General features: G+C 35.5%; 1 protein-coding gene across 1 annotated transcript in view; it reads right to left on the bottom strand.

The window, feature by feature from the left end:
• Positions 1-17,803, bottom strand: part of FAF1 (Fas associated factor 1) — a 303,539-nt gene that overhangs the window by 208,637 nt on the left and 77,099 nt on the right. The window contains exon 6 of the mRNA XM_084787058.1: positions 13,445-13,536. Within this exon, the coding sequence (XP_084643184.1) occupies positions 13,445-13,536 (92 nt within the window). The remainder of the gene's footprint in view (positions 1-13,444; positions 13,537-17,803) is intronic.

Raw genomic sequence — 17,803 nt, 5'->3', positions numbered from 1 at the left:
GTTGTGAATTTCCACAAGGTAAGAGTCATATTCATCTTTGTCTTTCACACTCAAGGTTGGTTTGTAAAACTATCACTCTCGCTAAAGTACTTATTTGTTTGCTTGTTTGTTTGTTTGTTTGTTTGTTTGTTTTTTAAGCAACATTAGGTCACTGCCTTGCAAAGAAATTCAATCTAAATAAAAATACACAGTTCTCAGAAAAACTCAGTCTAATAGGAATACAAATACATCAATGCCAATAGAATAAAATAAAGCTCCATGAAAACTGAGAGAGAGAGTCTATGAAGAGAAAAAGTAGTCCATACCCACACACGCAAGTTGAAGTTTGAAGGATACACAGGACCTTAGAACTGAACACTCAGAAGACACATTTGGGAGGATGGGGAGTTGAGGGACACAACTTTGACACAGTTTGTTATAAACCATCTATAGCCAAGACATTATTCTAGTTCCTAGAAAAATAGAAATAAGAAAAACATGGTCCTTGTTTACATGAAACTTAACATTTCTAGTAAATGAGACAAAGGTCAAGTAAATAAATATACAATTTTGGAGGGTATTATGTACTATAAAGAAAGTAAAATAGATTGTAAAATACAAGGTAGCAGAGAATCAGGAGAATCAACCAAAAAGAACAGCTGAGAAGGCATCTCCGAGAAAAAAGACTTATAAACTGAGGTTAGCATAATACAAAAGCAATCAGTGAAGGTCCAAACATATCGGTTCTTAACAGTACCTGCACAAGAAAGCTACTAGAAGATTTAAAGAGGAATGGTAAGAGCTAACTTCCAATTCTGTGTGTGCTCTAACTACTGAGAGAGAAGACTAGAGATGGGAGAAAATAGATTAATTCACAAAAGAAGGAAAAACGGTAAGAATACTAAATCCAGATTACAGGGTAGAGGCAGAAGATGGACAATTTACTGATGGGGGGTGGGGGGGAGAGAAAAATACACCCCTAATTTTCCAGTCTGAGCAAAGAGAAGGCTGTAATTTTATTTAACAAAGACAACTGGGCAGGAAAACTGAGAGTGAAATTTTAGATATGTTAAGTTTGACTGCATATTAGAAACAAAAAGAAATTTCAATATTATATACAATATAGCTGGATGTAAGTAAGCATTAAAGGCCAAGTAAAAAGTATAAGCAGTAAAGTCAGGAGCCCAAAGTCATCCTCGGTTACGAGGCAAGTTTGAAGTTAGCATGGGCTAAGTGTGACTCCATGCTCTCTCAGAAAACAAAACAAAAAAACTAAAAGACAACTAGAAAACACAAACAGCCAATTAAGAGATATAAGAGCAGAAGAGTCAATAGCATACAGCATATGGAAGATATTCAGATGAAACAAAGCAAAAGAGGACTCAGTTTAAAGCAGATTAATGGTGAGGAGAAAAATCAATAGAGCCCAGTATAAAGCAACTAAAGTAACTGGTTCAATTGGAAGAGTGGGTTCTGCCATGCCAAAGCCGAGACATTAGTACACAAAGGCCATTAAAAACAGGCCATGTGCTGGCAACATCAGAAGGCTCAATATGACTACCCTGAAGGAGTGAGAGATAAGTTTGATAGGTTAAGTGCACAAGATTCTTCTTCCCTTGGGCCAAGGAGCAGAAGCAAGGGAGAGAGATATTTCAATTCCTTCAGCCCTTCCTTACACTGAGACTAGACACAGCCTCCCATGAAGCCCAGGAGCCACCAGAGCGTGACTCTTCCAAGCAAGCTACTGTCCACACACTGAAACAAGCTTCAAGAAACATCTCAAATTTGGGATTTCCCTTAATCTAACCCTGAGACAAGGTGTTAAAGTTTGGATCTGAGATGTAAACACAGACACTTGTGTTGAAGGCTTGGCATCCAGAAGGTGGCATTTTGGGGCAATAAAAACTTTGGGAGGTGGGGCCTATTTCCAGAAAGCAGGTTATGGTCATATAGGAGGCCTGCCCTTGAAGGGGACTACGGACATCCTGGCTTTTCTTACTCTCTCCCTCTCCATCCATCCCTACTCAGCCCCATACTGCCTTGCGAGACACCCAAAAAAACAGGGTCAAACGTGGGTGAACACTTCTGAAACTATGAGTCAAACAAAACTTTCTTCCTTATTAAAGAAAAAGAGGGGACTACGATGAAAGACTATAAAAGCTAAGCTAAGGAACTCAGAATTTCACAATCTTTACTATTTTATATTTAGAATTGAATTTATAATTATGTGTACTCTTTTGTGGTTGCCTTTATGCAATTTCTTGATTTTGATAGTTGACAAGACCTGTATCAACTCCCATACTATTTAGAAGAGAACCATTTCAGTCAGGTCCAGCTTCTGGGCAGCTGTGGAGATGGAGCACATACACAGAGAGAGGCACACGCCGTCACCTGCTAGAGAACTAAGGAGCCAGATCTGCACTTCCACTCTACCAAGGTCAGCTATTTGACCATGGCAAGTCAATCATTCCACCAGTAGGATTTGATGAGTGCCTAAAATATATAAAGCCCCATCTTAGACACGACTACTCTGAAAATAATCAGTTTCCTCTTCTGAAAAGAAAAAAAGATAAATTCTTCCTTTATAGGACTATGAATATTAAACTTTAAAAAGCCAAGAGTGATTTTTTATTGCATTAAGTTATAAGGTAGTATATTATAAGACTGAAAACAGAACACAAGAAATGCTCAGACTTTAAAAATTTGACACTGACCATGCAAGGCTGACAAAAGGATCTACGGTGCTTTTTTGGCAGTTATTCTTCATGATTTTTGAGTTTGTACAGGGGGAAAACCTTTTCTGACAGAGTTGGGGATATAGCCCAGTAAGTTAAGTACTTTTGGCACAATGAAAATCTGAGTTCATACCCCAAGCATCCAGGTAAGAGGCAGCCTACAAGCCAAAACCTCAGAAATGGACGTGGGGCAGGCTATGGACAGGACTATTACAGGGGTTACTTGAGCAGCCGACCTATACCAAATAGTAAGCTCCAGTTTCATGATGAGATGATGATGACGATGATGATGATGATGACGACGACGACGACAAAGGAAGACACCCTAAAAATTGACTTCTGGCTCCATGCACAAGTGAAAAACCTACACACACACACACACACACACACACACACACACACACACACACACACACACATACTCTTTCTAATCATGAAGCATACTTGTATATTGAACTTAACATTGCCCAAAATCATAGTTGGTTGGTTTTTCTTTTGTTTTTTGTTTTGTGGGGGGAGTGATTTCGTAAAAGTCTTGTTTCAAATTAATCTACCATATTCATGATCCTATGGGAAATACTTTATCTGATGGCAACATCCTCCATCTAGCCTGGTCCATTTGCTTCAATGTCAACAATTTAAAAGTTGGTATTCCAAGCACTACAACATATGAAGTACTAAAAACTTCATACCAACTACATGAAATTATTACAGTTGCTTCCATTTCACAAAGGAAATTGACACTACTTTTCTAGCTCAATGTCTCATACATAAATATGTGACTTTTTTTCTGGTCTAACTACAGAAATTACAGTCATGATTTGCCTTTTGCACACGAAGGATGTGAGGCCACCTAAGATGGTATTTCTGCCTTTGCTGAGTTTGCTGAGAAACAGGCAGGCATACATTTTCATATGTGGCACAAATTCTAATAAATGATTTTCCTATATTGCTAGCTACAGAAACTTTAAAAAAAATACTTAAATAACGCCAGGTGTGGTGATGCATGCCTTTGATCCCAGCCTGGTCTACAAAGCAAGTCTAAGACAGCCAGGGCTCTGTTATAGAGAAACCCTGTCTTAAAAAACCAATCAACTAATCAATCAATTAAAAATATTTAAACTAAATCATAGATGCTTCCCGCAGAAACTGATATGAACAAAATGTTTTGTGACTTGTTTTGTTTTTATTTTCCTTCAGACAAGGGAAGAAGGCTGTGAAGAATATGTTGTATGGTTTAAATAATCTGAACGTGCTACCTGAGCTCATCGCTACTAACTGGTAAACCTTGCAAACTACACTGGAACCTCAGTCACTGCATCTAGGCATTTTCTCCCTAATAGAGTCTTGTAATAGGCAGGCGAGGCAGCCACAGTCAGGTCCATGCATGCTGTAGCAGCTTCTCCTCAACACGCAAAGTCATCCATTCTGCCTCAACTGTAGACCTTTAAACTCTAAGGAAGGCTGTCCAACAAAATGAAAGGTGGAAAATAATGCAATCCTTTTAAATAGCATATTTTCTCTTCAATTTAGAAAGGAAATGTAAAAGCAAATAGGTAAAATTTATGTTTACTTAGAAAATATTTTATGTATGGTACCAGAAGCCCCCATGCAAGAAAGCCGAAGAGGCCTCAACCCCACACCAAGAACTAAAGGCAACTAAGGAGAGCTGAGAGCAGAAGGGTTCGCTAGCTGGTCACCAACACGAAACGTTCAGCCCTGAAAACATATGTGAAGACAAATAGCATTCACACACTGAGCAGGTCACACACACACACACACGCGCGCGCGCACACACACACACACACACACACACACACACACACACACGGTGGCGGGGGGAGACTGAGCAAGAATTATTTAGGAATATTTTTGTACATACACATATACGCATGTTAACAATAATTAAAAAGGAGGTCATGAATTTGAAAGAAGGCTAGGAGGAGTACATGGAAGGTTTGGAGGGAGAAAAGGTAAGGGGAAAATAATGTAACTATGTTATCATCTCAAAAACAAAAGAATTTAAAATACAATTAATTTACAGGGGGAATGTGGGGACCACAGTATACAAACTGAGGTCACAGGACAGTCTGAAGAAGTGAGTTTTCCTTCCACCATGTGGGTCCGTGGATTATACTCAGGTACTCAGGTTTGGCATCAAGTGCTTTACCTAAGCTATCTCACCAGTCTTCAAACAGACAGATTCAAAAGCAGTATAAACGTGAACTCAATGAAAGAAATGCTTCTACATCAATATAACATATGTACTACCTTTATTGTGTTTCTCCATTGTGATTTTTCTTTCAAACAGGATTATTTGTACTTATCAACACGGACATATTTTTTGCTTTCCACAAACAGCAAGGGTTACTAAAAACTATTAGTCTTTGCCTTAGCTGACAGACTAATAGTTTAAAATATAAAATGTAATCAGAATAAGCAACATTTGCCTAAGGTAGTGACTGTTTATAACAAATCAAAAAAAAAAACAAAAACAAATGAGAGCTAACCATATTAAACATCTAATAGGCAAAATAATAAGCATTTTTTACATATATCCTAATTATTTTAATACATTCATCAACTTTTCTTTAAGAACCAGCATTACTACAATGCCTGGATATGGCTCCAAAGGCCTAGACTCAAATGATCCCTCTGTCTCAGCCTAACAGTTGAGGTAAAAGGAATAAGTAACTGCACCAACTACTGTCTTAATTTTAAAACTAGGAGGAGGTAACTCTAAAAAATTGGATAGGTAGCCAATTCCCCCAAAGTCTTAGTATTATAATTAGGCATTAATATCTAAGCTGGTAATACATATGTAGAGATAATTTCAGCAAAATGTCTTTACTCTTTTTAGTCCACAACTCTCCAGCTTCTTCTTTCAAAACCAGATTATTTCTGGAACAAGCTCATTCCAATACAGCTAAAATGCCAAGAACCAGAAAATCATCTGTAAGATACTTGCCTTTGAGCAAAAATGCTAATGCTATGTTAATTCAGCTTAATTCTTACATTCACTTTTTTAAAGAAGAAAATCAGGTAAATATAAACTTTAGTACAGAAACCCCTATAATAAATCTAAAATTCTAATATAGGCATTTTTATGCATATGAACATATAATGGCATATATTGTTAATGATTACTGATGAAAAAAATAGTAAAAAAAAAAGTTAGATAGCCCTCACTATCTTGCTAATTTCTTTCACATTCAAAGAGCACATCAGCAAGTCAGAAAATAAGTTCAAAGATACTTAAATATAAATAGTGATACTTTTCAAGGTTAACTTAAGGATGCATTTTAATATAGAAACAGCATTTAATGGTCAGTGAGATGGTTCAGTAGGTAAAGGCACTTGCTGCCAACTCACAACTCTGAATTTTATCACCATTTCCAACATCATGGAAGGCAACCACCTCATGCAAGTGGTCCTGTGACCACCACATGGGAGAGCTATGGTGCATACATGCATGGATACAAAACACACACACACACACACACACACACACACACACACACACACACACACACACACCCCACACGCCCACATACTCCTGCAAATGGTCCTCTGACCTTCACAGGAGTGAACTATGGTGCACACATATATGAATAGTCTCCTCCCCTTACTGGTGGACCTCAGACCACCACGTGAGTGAGCTAATGGTACATACATACACATGCACAGTAAAACAAATCATTATATTATTGTCATAAATTATTATATTTTCCTGACCTTGAAAAGAAATAACACCTGGGGGCTGGAGAGATGGCTCAGTGGTTAAGAGCACTGGCTGCACCTCCAGAGGTGCTGAGTTCAATTCCCAGCAACCACATGGTGGCTCACAACCATCTAATATGGGGTTTGGTGCCCTCTTCTGTCATACATGCAAACAGAATACTCATATAAATAAATAAAAATTAAAAAAAAAAGAAATAACACCTGATCACCAGAAAGCTACAAAGCATATATTAATTGCTAAAAAATAAAAATAATGACTTCTTCCTACTAACTAGTCACAGCGTCATGTTGTAAGGTGACATCAGTAGGCACTTAATCAAATATAGTAACAGTTATCTAAGATCCTGTCAGCAATTCCTTCAACCCAGAATCCCCTCTCAGAGTCTTCAGTATAAAAAATATTTGGTTGTTCTATTTTATTTAATTTCTGCAGGCTTACCTCAAACTCACAGAGATCCCCTTGCCTCTGTGTCCCTGAGTCCTTGGATTAAAGGAGTGTGCCACCATGCCTGGCTGATTCAGTTATTCTAACTCATAGCCAGCCTGACTATAAAGTATGAAAAGATCTAGAGAAAGCATTCACTGTTACAAGTACACCCAGGTTAGATAAAGTGAAAGAAAGAACGAAAGAGAGAGAGAGAGAGAGAGAGAGAGAGAGAGAGAGAGAGAGAGAGAAAGAAAGAAAGAAAGAAAGAAAGAAAGAAAGAAAGAAAGAAACGTACTCTTAAATTTCAGGGCTGTTAGAATTAAATGCTCATGTTCTCCCCAAAATTCCTGGTGAGACTAGTATGACATAGTATTTGAAGGGGGATGCTTTGTAAAGTAACTATATTTAGATTAAACTATGAGAGTCCCATGACTGGGTTAACACTCTCACAAGATAACTAAGAGAGAAGTGACCTATTTCAGTGCTAACACATGAAGACTTTGCAAGAAGCTAGTCAATCCAGAATAAAGGCCCTTACTAGGAAGTGAATCTGTTGGCACCTTGACCTTGGACTTCTTCCAACATCCATGAGTATGAAAAATAAATGCCTGTTGTTTAAGCTACCCACCTAACCATATTCTGCTACAACAATCCAACTATGTAATGTCTTTTGTAGCTTCTACATCAAAGAAAGTCTGTCATTAGTTTAATTTAGGCGTTGTTACATTTAAGAATTGGAAAATTATGGTATATAAATTAAATTTCCTCAATAAAGTACTTAAGTAATCTGGTAGCCACTATTCTTTCAACTAAATATATCCAGAAAAAAAAATACATTATACTTCTACTACATAGAAATCAGGAGTCTGTTGCCATTGCTACTTAAAATAATTTATGTATCTATACATGGTCAGTAGTAAAACTATACTGCTTACTTAGTTATGAATGTAATAAGGACAAGTACTAACACCAGTACAGACACTAAAAGTCTTGTTTCATGCTGTTATTTATACAGGCTATTTATTTTCATGAGCTAGATATTATATCTCAGTATAAAATCATTACATCCATTTACATCAGATTTTGTTTTTTAAACAGGATCTAATAACTGAAGCCAGGACAGTAAGTTATTTAAGTTACCATAAATTCTTCTAATGAAATGTTTATCGTTTTAGAAAAATATAATTTTTTGTATCTAAGCATTAAAATTTTTCTTTTGTCTGTTTTTAATATTTTGTGATCTACAATTATCTTTTCATCCTTTGAGATATATCAGATTTTGAATTAAAAAGCAAAACACATGGTAATTTAAATTTCCATTCTAAACTTAAGAGTCATATGAGCTCTTGTCAACAAAAGACCAAATTTACTATAATTATGGATTATTTACACTAAAACAAAATAAGAAATCAATATGTAAATGTAATGTTTGTTGTAGCTAATGCAGCCAGCAATGACAGATTAGGTTCAAATAGCAATCAGTTTGAAAATCTGGCACGTATGTAAATGAGCTAAGGCCTTGATGTTTACATATGATTGTATTTCATTGAGGATTTTAAAATTGTCTTGGGAACAGCATAAAAATAAAATGTTAATCTTTCCACTATAAATATGACTTGAGCTGTTATCGTAACCAAAACTAGGTTTTGCTTCTGTCCAGCTAAACTAATATGATACTAATAATTCTGAACTGAAGATTACATCATTCTTAATTAACACTCTGCTACAGTTGTTAACATGCTCCAAGACACCATGTTATCATCACCACAAGTTCTGTAACAATCTTAAAACCATGTTTAACAAAGGTTGGCCTCTTAGTCTGCAGCTACTTTTAATTGCTTTCTTTGCTGGCAATTAAATACATCTAGATAAACAAAGATTTCATTTTACATAATTCCTAATAACATTTTTCAAGATAATTTCAAATTTCAAGGTGGCCTTATGCCAATAATTACAGTTTATCAATACAGTGATATATTGGATTCAACAAAATGCCTTAACCGAAGTATGTAAGATTAATCAAAAACATGGTAATTAGTGGTGCTACTGATACATTGTGATCTACACCGAGTACAAAACAGTAAAACTGTATAAACATAATTCCATCTGTTAAGGGAAATTATATAGAAAAATGCTTATTTACAATTTATTGACTTTCTTGCTTTGTGAATCAGTGAGCAAGCTTCTGGATGTCCATTAAATAAGTTCCCATCATAGAGAATACCTGCAGCTCTTCTTCAAAGTGTGCTGCTAACAAGCAAGTCTCAGTAGTCACCAACCTATCAATAGGCAGTAAACGGTATAAATGGATCTGGTACATCACTCCAATTAGATGTGCTGTGACCGTCACTGATGCTTTAATTGGGGAAAGGTTTCTTTTTCATCCAAAATGCCATCTTCTTAAAATGAGCTACTTTTAAAGAACTTCTTATTAAAAACATTTACCAATCTAATACTTTTAAATCCTACTTTAGAAAGTATGATACTGCTAATAAGAATTAACTTAAGTTCATGAGAAATCACAACGATGTACTCAAATACTATGTCAATTTATTACTAGAAAATGACAAGTTATTTTCAGAATCGTATCAAATTGTTCTGACTGTAACATTAGGTTCTTAAAATATTTTGGGAAATAAATATCATTTGTGAGAGCAAAATCTAGGAATGTGGTCAACTATGAACGTGATTCTCTGAATTTGGCATTTTAGTCTTTTTTTTTTTAAAGTATTTCATGTGTGTTTGAGTTGCTCAAATCTTCTACAGCTTACAAAATAAGTAAATAAATCTGATATACTTTTATGACTGTTCTATTTTTCTTTATAATTTTGTTAAATACTTCTGATTTGAACATACAAGTCCACAATTGTATATTCTTGGAAAATTGGTGCTATTTGCCTTAAAATGAAGATCAAGTATTATTAACATTATTACACTACATTCTTTTAGGTAATATTAGCCTAGAGTATTTAAGTTTTTATTTCCTCCTCCTCCTCCTCTGTTTTCTCTATTATATCGTGAAGGAATTTTTGAAAATCCAAGTTTAGAATTTCTGTCTTGGGTTTTTTGGTTTGTTGTTGCTGTTTTGCCATTATAAAGTCTCACTATGTCACCCTCGCTGACCTCTAATGAGTTACTTTGCAACAAGCTCTGCTTCTAAGACCCGGGACTAAGGAGACTGCAGGCATAAGTATCATACAAGGCTGAGGGAATCTAGTACTACCCTACTGAAAGACATTGTTAATATACTTGAGTTGTTCTGCCACTGCATGCTGTTCTCTTTTCCTGCTTTTTTCCTATACTTCTTTTTAATTTTTTAAGTCTTATCTATTGATACATCTACTAAGTTTTTTTCTAGATGAATTTAGGTTACTTTTAGTGTTTACCACTGTTAGTTGTGATATTGATCCCTAGGCTTATGTTTTTAAATATGGACTAAAGATAATCAGAATGTCTACCTTCTTCAAAGAAGATACCTAAACATACCATAGCACTCTCCACACCTCACCTTTCACTCAACTTCCTCATTGTAAAATGTGGGTAAAAATACGTATTCGTGATTTACTGTAAGGATTTAAGAAAAATACTGTATGCAAAGGGCTTGGCAGAAAGCCAGCCTTCATGAATGACAATTATTATATCACCATCACTCATCAAATATTTTACACTTTCTTGATTTCCTTATTCTCCTTTGAGTAATATAGATTTTTTCCTATTTTAGCATTTTTTCATAACTTGGACTTTGTCATTACTACTATAACTTTTAAACTCCAGAACTCAGAAGTATTCACCAATTGTCTACCTTTTCTACTGCCTTCAACTGCTAGCTAACTTGATTTCAATACTTAATCCTGGACTCCAATCCTGTCTCCCTACTCAGAATTGACCCTTGTAATTACCCTTAAAATTCATATGTTGAAGCCCTAAACTCCAATTTCATGGTATCTGAAATACGGTCTTAAGAAGATAATTCAGGTCATGAGGTTGAAGCCTTAATCCAATGGGACTAGTGTTCTAATAAGATGAAAGGACAAAATCATTTCACTCACTTTTTCTCTCCCTGCCAAGCAAGGAAGGATACTGTACGAGTTGACAATCTACAAGCTCTGGAAATGTCTTCATCCACCAGTGTGGACTGCTGTCTTGGACTACAGATGCAGAGAACTAAAACTGTGTTGTTAAGCCACCCAATTTACAGTACTCTGTCACAGACGCTCGGGCAAGCTAACAGTCCCATAACTCTTCTGGGCACCAGGCTTTGTTTGGTTTACTTGTTCAGCTTGTTCCTATTTGCTGTCTTGTTCTCCTCCTATTTCAAATAATTCTTGTCTTTTAAACTTACTTCCCTTTACAATCAAGTTTCAGTGAATGTAACTTGTTTTCATTATACTAAAATCCAATTCTCAGTTCTGCTCCTCTACCAAAATCTACCGTAACAAAATCAATAAATTCCCAACCAAATGACATTTCAACAATAATCATGTTGGTCTCTATGTCAGCATTTCATACTGTTTTCACTTGAGACTATCTTATGTGGACAGTTATATAGTTTCCCCGGGAAAGTGATAAGTCGGTTCTAAAAACCTAACTCTGAATTATATATGACAGAAAACTGGGGCATGCAAGTTTATAAATAGAAATTTCTAGTTATCTAAACATCTTTTTAAGATTGAAAAGTTGAAACAGATTCCTGGAGAAGGTACAGTAAGAGAGACGTCTGAGAAAAGAATTCTTGAGGATATCAATATTTAGAGCAAATGAGGGGAAGAGACACCACAAAGGAGATTGGATGAAACAGTATTAGGATTAGGGCACGCAATAATATATAATTAAGAAAGTTATCTGGAAAGAAAAGGAAAAATTTAAAGGCCCAATATCTTACATGAATAGGTAATAAGCTCATGAGAACAGAACTTGTCTTTTATCTAGTAATTAATAAAAGTCATTGATGAACTGAACCATTGCTATAATAATATAAAACATATAAACAGTATTTCCCCTTTTCTAAGTTTATTATGAATTACGAAAAGAAAGAAAGAAAAAAATTAATTATGATCTCATTTCTAGTTGTGCCACAGGGATAATGCTTCACTCTTTGAATTTACTACTGAACTCTATTCTTAAAGGATTTAAAATGCTTTTCAACTGTCACAAAGATTATGACTAAAGACTTCACTCTCAAATTCTCAGTTTGAAATTTTGTTTTTTAAAAATCAAATTTTACATTAAAATAATCCTGAACTCAATTACAGATGTTCACATTATAACTTATGTTGCTGTAATTTTTGGTACCAGAAAGCAATTGTCAATACAAAGACTCAACTAGCAGGCACCCCCTAGTGGCAGTAAACTCAAGATAGGAAGATAAGACATGGTGGGGGAATCTTTTTTACAATTCTGACTAAAATTTAAAAGAAAATTGCTTTGTCAGTACAACTTTAAAAGCATGTTAATTTATATCTGTTTTAGTAAATAGCTTAGAATATACTGTCTCTGAGAGAAAATTCAAACATTTTATAAAATGAATAAACATCTATAAAAATGAGCTGACTTTATGGGAGGTCTCAAATGTGTATTCATACAACCTTGTTAATTCCATGAGTCTCTACATATATTCTCTCATAACACATCATTTATCTTTCTTTGAGCTTTTCTTACTGTTCCTATATCATTCAAACGTGGTAAAAATCAAGTTAACTAAAAACCACTTTTCACTCTCCAATAAGCACTGCTTGTCAACAGTACTGCAGTTCCTGCAGGCCTAGGGAATAAACAATCAGCAGTCAGAGGTCAGCTACAAGGCATTAAAGATGACCATTCCTGTGGGCCCAGCATGGCATTCTAGTAACTGCAAAATCAGCAGTTGGACACAAACTCCATGAAACTCCAAAGTCAGCTTAAAATTAGTTTTGAGACTCAGGAAAACAAAACAAAACACTGTTTTGTTACTAGTACAATCAGTATATGCAGGTCATTTGCTTCATTTGATAGTACTAAATTAACATACAACTCTACACTGGATCACTAGACACATGTATTGAATTCCACAACAATTAAAAGTAACAAGTCTCTCTAGACTAAGAAAAAATTCTATGAGAGCCTAAGTAGGTATTTTTCTAGTTTTACATTGTAGAACTTACTCTCTATTTTCCTCAAAGTTTCATTTTTTCTTTGGCAACAAAAAAACTGGGGTTACATTTATTCTTTCTCTTCCCTCTAATCCTTCGCCTTCAATGAAAAAAAGGCCTTTTTGGCTCCCCTCAGCCCTCAGGGAACCGGCAGGGAACTCAGAATCCTGAGTACAGTAGGTAGCACTGAACAACAGCTTTTTTCTCTTTTGATTACTTTTAACATACAGGCATTTTCCAACATTTTCTTTGAAAGAGGCTTCTACAAAAATTAATGAGTAATCTAATCCAAATATTGTGAAAACTGATACACTTAACAGTTGCTAGTAAGTTAAAGCTTACATAAAAACTTCACTTGTTATAGTTACATACAACTTATAGAAATTGTCATCAAATTTTTCCTTTCAGATTTCCAGGAAAAGTAAAGACCTTACCCAGCATGACTAGATGATGAAGGTGGTGGCAAGTCTGGTGTAAGAACATAAAGACTGTTGTTTTTTGGCAAGTGTAGTGATTTTAAGACCGTCTGGAATAGGGGAAAAAAGGAGAGAAAACAAAAATAAATGTTGACTTTATACATTATTAATTTTTATAATTCTTGAATGTTTGCGACTTTTAGACTGGTCTTTCAGCTTTTGATAATTTCCTAAATATAACAGAAGAGCAACTAAACTCAACCGTTTTGTTTCTGCTACTTTTATTGCAAATTAATACAAAACTGAGCATTACAGGACGGTAACAACTTTTAGCTCATAAGAGATGCATACAGATAAGAGCACAATTAAGAGTCATTGATTTCTCCACTGAATTATATTCATAGTATAGCAAAAAATTAGTAATGTAGGCTTTCAATAATTTTTTTAGACCTAGAAAAATATCATACAAAGTATCTCAAAGCAAGGATCCTTAATGATGACGAGCTGCAGCCTAAGAGTTTATGTGACTTGGATATGGAGTAAGAATCAGTTTATTCTGACTCTAGAGATCTTTTGTTGTTGTTGTTGTTGTTGTTGTTGTTGTTGTTAAATCTCAGCACCCATACACACTTATTTATTCACTGTCACAAAACTCATACATATTAGACTCCCAATCTAATGGTAAGCACTTGCTAACATGCTTTCTGACAGTTATACATATGAGGAAATTCATTTTCGCATCATGCACTCAGGGCATGCGGTTTACTTACAGAATTTCACTGCATTACACCCCGCCCCCCCCATACCAAGACCACCCTAGTGACAAGAGTGGCTAGTATAACCTAGTATAGTCCTGATTTGGGGGAGGGGAGCGGGACATGGCGGTGCTTATGTTTTAGTAGGATTAAAGTAAAATTGAAAATTAGAAGGCAATAGTTTTGCTGTTGATGTGGCTGTTTAACTGAAGATAAGTCAAGGAATGGGGGTGAAGACTACAAGTTAGGAGAGCTTTGTAATTTAACTTGAATCATCAGAGTCTGTGCTCCCTGAGCAAAGATTTGAGGTAGCAAGGCAACAAACAGAAATACACAGACAAAAAGCACTTCAGATGAAAACAGCCAGTACAAACGTTTAAATAAATAAAAACAACTTTAAAGATGACAGAAATAATGGATTGAAGGCATGAGTTGGGAGGACGGTTGGAGCTAGAATTAAGAGAAATTAATTAAAAGGTGAAAACTGTTCAGCAAAAATAAACAAAATAGCAAAAGAAACTTGAAATTAAGATGAAAGCTTCGGCCATTGTTAGTAGAATATTAAGATCATGAAGAGATGAGTGAAGCAAAGTGTAGTGAGGGATTTTAGTAGGAGAAAGGTCCAAGTAACTAAGTGGTCAAGGTGAAGAATAAATTACAAGATACTGAAATGTAAAAGATGTGCTGGAGACTGCTCAGCAGTTAAATGTTCTTGCTGCTCTTGCAAAGACCCTGAGTTTGGTTCCCATTGCTTTGGCTGAGCAGCTTACAAGCATCTGTAGCTCCAGCTCCTGGCATCCAACACCCTGTTCTAGCCTCTGGAGGCAGCTACACCCACAAGTATAAGACATAAGCAAAAAATAAAATAAATCTTGTTTTTTATTGTCTAAGTCTTGCTAGAATTTAGAATTAAATTAATAAGAATTATGACAAAGAGTAATTGTAAACCAGAAGTTAGCAATCATAAGGAAATAAGGGGAGGTAACCTCAGTAAGTTATAAAAAGGAGATAAAACCTTTCGACATAAATTTAAAGCTTAAGAAATTCTGATAGGAAAGACAGATAATTATCTAAAGCTAAAAATGAAGACATATTTTGATATATACTCTAATTATATGAGGACTGACAAAATAAAAATACTAAGAAGACTACAAAGAAACCAACTTCTTGAGGAAGATGGCTTTCACTCAGAAAAAAAAGACAGTACAGGAAATGTACATGGAAGAGATTAATACATTTTGCTAATGATGGATTAGTTCCACAGCACATAGCAAAAAGGCTTATGGCACTGTAGAGCAAGGAAAAACAAGACAGGTATAGGATGTACAGTGTATGAAGATTCAGGAGAGGAGTGATTTAGAAATCTCCGACTCCCTACAGTGACTGGCTTAAGTGGGTAAGGGTAGCAAAGTCAATCCTGGCAGAGTCAAAACAAAGAATGGCAAGGCTGTAAGTGTTAAAGAAGCAAGGAGTGCTAAGGAACCCTTCAGTTAGGATTCCTTAATTCTGCAGATGGAAAAAAAGACACCTGGAGAAAGGTGATCTTACCCAAGCAGGCCACAGGAAGAACTTTTAACTGCTCCATGAGAGGGCCCATCTTACTAAGTGCAGTCTTAAATAAAAATAAATACCCTAATTATTTACATTAGAATGACATTTTTGTTGTATTCCACTTCTTTCACTTCTCCTCCTTTATTTTCATGTTGTCTATTACCCATTCAATTAACTTCACAACCTATTAATGGTTTATGGTGTATGGTTTGAAAAACAAACACAGCAATACACAATTACCTATAAGATTACAACCTCCCACGACACACCAAAGTCTGAAATTCTATGTCAAATATATAGCACACTTTTGAAATTGATGTGTTCTCTCGATAATGTTAGCACGCAAACAGAGTGCATACATATGTGTGTATATATGTAAATATATACATATATGTATACACACACACAAACACACACACACGAAATTTATCTTTACCTTTTTCTTTCAGTACTTTGTGGACTACAGAGAAATACTCTTAGCACTCGATCAAGTCATTATCAGTTTTTGTCAGTCTATCACCCAATGATTCTCCATTAAATTTTACCCATCAAAGCATATATGGCATGATTAAATAAAATGGACCCTTTTAAATAAAATGGACCCTTTCTTTAGGCCAATTATTCATCTATCAACCATTATTTGATACCATCATACCAAGAATTCTATATACACTGGTGATAAAAACAGATATGGCCTGTCTTCTTAAAATATTATGGTAGAGAATCATGGGATAAGAATCAAATGAGACATGTCTGTTGTAGAGGTAGCAAAAAGCTAAAACTCAAACGACAGAAAAGAGCCTTTGGGGGCAGCGGGGGGGGGGGGGGGTGAGCCTTATGTAAAGATTTGGAGGTAATAATGATTACAGAGAATTGAACAGTATCTATCAGGGGTTGTGTAAAATTCTTGATCCTAGTAGAGAGATTTTTAAATGAACCATGGCATTGATGAGGGTAAGAAAGGCTCAAGAGGTACTGTAAGGTTTAGAAAGGGGTAAAACTGTATTTCAACAAAAGGGCAATATACTTCAACTTATGTTTTTAAAAGATCATTCTGTCTGTTAAGCAGAAAACAAACTAGAAGTAGCCATTAAAAGAAGCTAAGAAAACACTGGTGACATTAGTCCAAGTAGAGATATTAACAGTCTAGATTAGGTGGTTGCAATAAAAAATAATGAAGAGAAGCTTTGGTTAAGAAATATTTTAGAGGGCTCAGAGGTTAAGAGCACTAGCTGCTGTTCCAAAGGTCCGAAGTTGAGTTCCCAGCAACCACAAGGAGGCTCACAACTATCTAGGGTGAGGTTTGGTGCCCTCTTCTAACAGGCAGGCACACATGCAGGCAAATACTCTATGAATGATAAATAAATAAATAAATAAATCTTTAAAAATTAAAAAACATTTAAAAGTATTTTAGAAATATAATAAATAGGGCTTACCAAAGTATCCTTTGTGATTTTTGTGAGGTGTTGTGAGATAAATGAAGACTTGTGGCCATAATTTTTCATTTACTACTGGCTACACAAGGCTGCCATAGTGAGGAAAACAGATAAAAAATAACATAGGAGAGAATCAAGAGTTCTCTTTAAAACATGTCTGTCTGAGACGTCAGGGAAATATGTGAGCACAGAGTTTGCTATGGTAACTGCACATCCATAAGTCTAACACCTAGGAAGGGGTATATTATATATATTATGTATATTATGTTGTTTGAGCTCATCTGAGAAGATGGCTTGGGAAACAGGGCTGTTCCCACCACTTCAAACACAAGCAGAAATGTCTCAAAATCTCTTCCCAGGTCTGGGAATAGAACAACTCCCCCACCAACCGACCACACTGTGTTAGGGAGAGAAGATAATAGCAAAACAAGCCAAGAGTAAACACGTTGTCCCTAAAAACAGCTGGCAGGTAAAACATTTCCAGCAGATGTTACTATTATTTATCCATGGCATAAAAATGCCCACAATAAAAAAGTACAACGTTCAGCTACGGGAAGCTCAGCCATGTAGAAAACGCTCAACTATGAGTTAGCTCCAAATAACTGCCTCAATTTCCTGGGTCAATTTTTGCCGGA

The sequence above is a fragment of the Acomys minous genome, assembly GCF_964271855.1.
Source record: "Acomys minous genome assembly, chromosome: 6".
Lineage (NCBI taxonomy): Eukaryota > Metazoa > Chordata > Mammalia > Rodentia > Muridae > Acomys > Acomys minous.
The sequence above is the reverse complement of the archived record's forward strand: the minus strand, read 5'-3'. Positions and strand labels throughout refer to the sequence as shown.